The 2,017-nt window shown below is 53.7% G+C and overlaps 1 protein-coding gene across 2 annotated transcripts in view; it reads left to right on the top strand.

Moving 5' to 3' along the window:
- The first annotated feature begins 657 nt into the window (after positions 1–657).
- The window catches only part of FLVCR1 (FLVCR choline and heme transporter 1), a 52,339-nt gene continuing 50,979 nt past the window's right edge, over positions 658–2,017 (top strand). For both annotated transcript variants that reach the window (XR_012318069.1, XM_073671968.1), the window contains exon 1: positions 658–1,395. Coding sequence is in view for 1 of the 2 variants with exons in the window: in XM_073671968.1 (XP_073528069.1) it covers positions 772–1,395 (624 nt within the window). In the remaining variant the exon portion in view is untranslated. The remainder of the gene's footprint in view (positions 1,396–2,017) is intronic.

Genomic DNA, 2,017 nt, shown 5'->3' with positions numbered 1-2,017 from the left:
TTCCGGTGACTACCTCTTGAAGCTCATCAAGAGAATGCCAAGAGTGTGCAAAGCAGTCATCAAAGCAAAAGGTGGCTACTTTGAAGAACCTAGAATATAAGACATATTTTCAGTTGTTTCACACTTTTTTGTTAAATATATAATTCCACATGTGTTAATTCATAGTTTTGATGCCTTCAGTGTGAATGTACAATTTTCATAGTCATGAAAATACAGAAAAATCTTTAAATGAGAAGGTGTGTCCAAACTTTTGGTCTGTACTGTATATATATATATATATATATATATATATATATATATATATATATATGTCATCCAATCACATTCCAGCTATCTTTGCCATGAGAACGGTTGAAAGATTAAAGCTGATTGGTTTTCATATTTTACTTATTTGCATAAATGATGTCTTATTTATCCAATCACATCCAAGCCACATGAGTTAAAAATGAAAGCAGTGATCTGATTGGTGGTTGTTGCCTAGCTTTGTCCACCCAAGTGTCACGTGTCTCTTTATCCTCCGCCCCTTTTCTTTTTTTTATCCGTCCTTTATCAGCTGTCATAGAAATCCGATAAATGGGCGTGGTCATAACATGTAGAAGTCAATATCTCATTGGCTAAAGAGGTGACACGTTGTTTTGTGATTGGACGCTCGGTGCCGGCTCATTTGTGCGGGGATGACTAGTGTTAGCTGTCAGTGTTCTCCGCTCAGTCCACGCCGGCCGGGCCCCGGGATGCACACTGTCCCCGCTGCTCCTCTACATAGCCGGCATCATGGTGTCCACGGAGCTGAGCCATCACCACAATGGGCTGCCCCTGGGTAAGGAGGTCGGCGGGGACGGCCTGGCCAGCCCGAGCAGTGATGGGGACGTGGTGACGGTGTGTGTGAGCCCGGGCACGGAGCTGGCGGGGCAGGAGGAGGCACAAGCCATGCTCCCCGCGGCGGTGGCGGTGCCGGACACCCGGCTGTACGGGCGGCGCTTCCTGGTGCTCGCCGTGTTCTCGCTCTACTCGCTGGTGAACGCCTTCCAGTGGATCCAGTACAGCATCCTCGCCAGCATCTTCACCGGCTTCTACGGCGTCTCCAACCAGGACGTGGACTGGCTGTCCGTGGTCTACATGCTGGCCTACATCCCGCTCATCTTCCCGGCCACCTGGCTGCTGGACACCCGGGGGCTGCGGCTCACGGCGCTGCTGGGCTCCGGCCTCAACTGCCTCGGGGCGTGGATCAAGTGTGCGAGCGCCCGGCCCGACCTCTTCCCGGTCACCATGCTCGGCCAGGTGGTGTGCTCGGTGGCGCAGGTCTTCATCCTCGGGCTGCCCTCCCAGGTGGCGTCCGTGTGGTTCGGTCCCAAGGAGGTGTCCACTGCCTGTGCCACCGCCGTGCTGGGCAACCAGGTACTGATACTGGGGTGTGGGCAGCCAGGTACCGATACTGTGCCACCGCCGTGCTGGGCAGCCAGGTACCGATACTGTGCCACCGCCGTGCTGGGCAGCCAGGTACCGATACTGTGCCACCGCCGTGCTGGGCAGCCAGGTACCGATACTGTGCCACCGCCGTGCTGGGCAGCCAGGTACCGATACTGTGCCACCGCCGTGCTGGGCAGCCAGGTACCGATACTGTGCCACCGCCGTGCTGGGCAGCCAGGTACCGATACTGTGCCACCGCCGTGCTGGGCAGCCAGGTACCGATACTGTGCCACCGCCGTGCTGGGCAGCCAGGTACCGATACTGTGCCACCGCCGTGCTGGGCAGCCAGGTACCGATACTGTGGTGTTGGTACCGGGGATGTGGGCAGCCAGGTGTTGGAACGGGGGGGGGGTGTGTGTGCTGAATCCCGTCGTCTGGCCTTGCACAGGGTCATGCCGGCACTTAGATATATACAGTACAGACCAAAAGTTTGGACACACCTTCTCATTTAAAGATTTTTCTGTATTTTCATGACTATGAAAATTGTACATTCACACTGAAGGCAACAAAACTATGAATTAACACATGTGGAATTATATACTTAACAAAA

The sequence above is a fragment of the Phyllobates terribilis genome, unplaced genomic scaffold (assembly GCF_046119375.1).
Source record: "Phyllobates terribilis strain yellow unplaced genomic scaffold, ASM4611937v1 Scaffold_3__8_contigs__length_932513732, whole genome shotgun sequence".
Taxonomy (NCBI): domain Eukaryota; kingdom Metazoa; phylum Chordata; class Amphibia; order Anura; family Dendrobatidae; genus Phyllobates; species Phyllobates terribilis.
The sequence above is the reverse complement of the archived record's forward strand: the minus strand, read 5'-3'. Positions and strand labels throughout refer to the sequence as shown.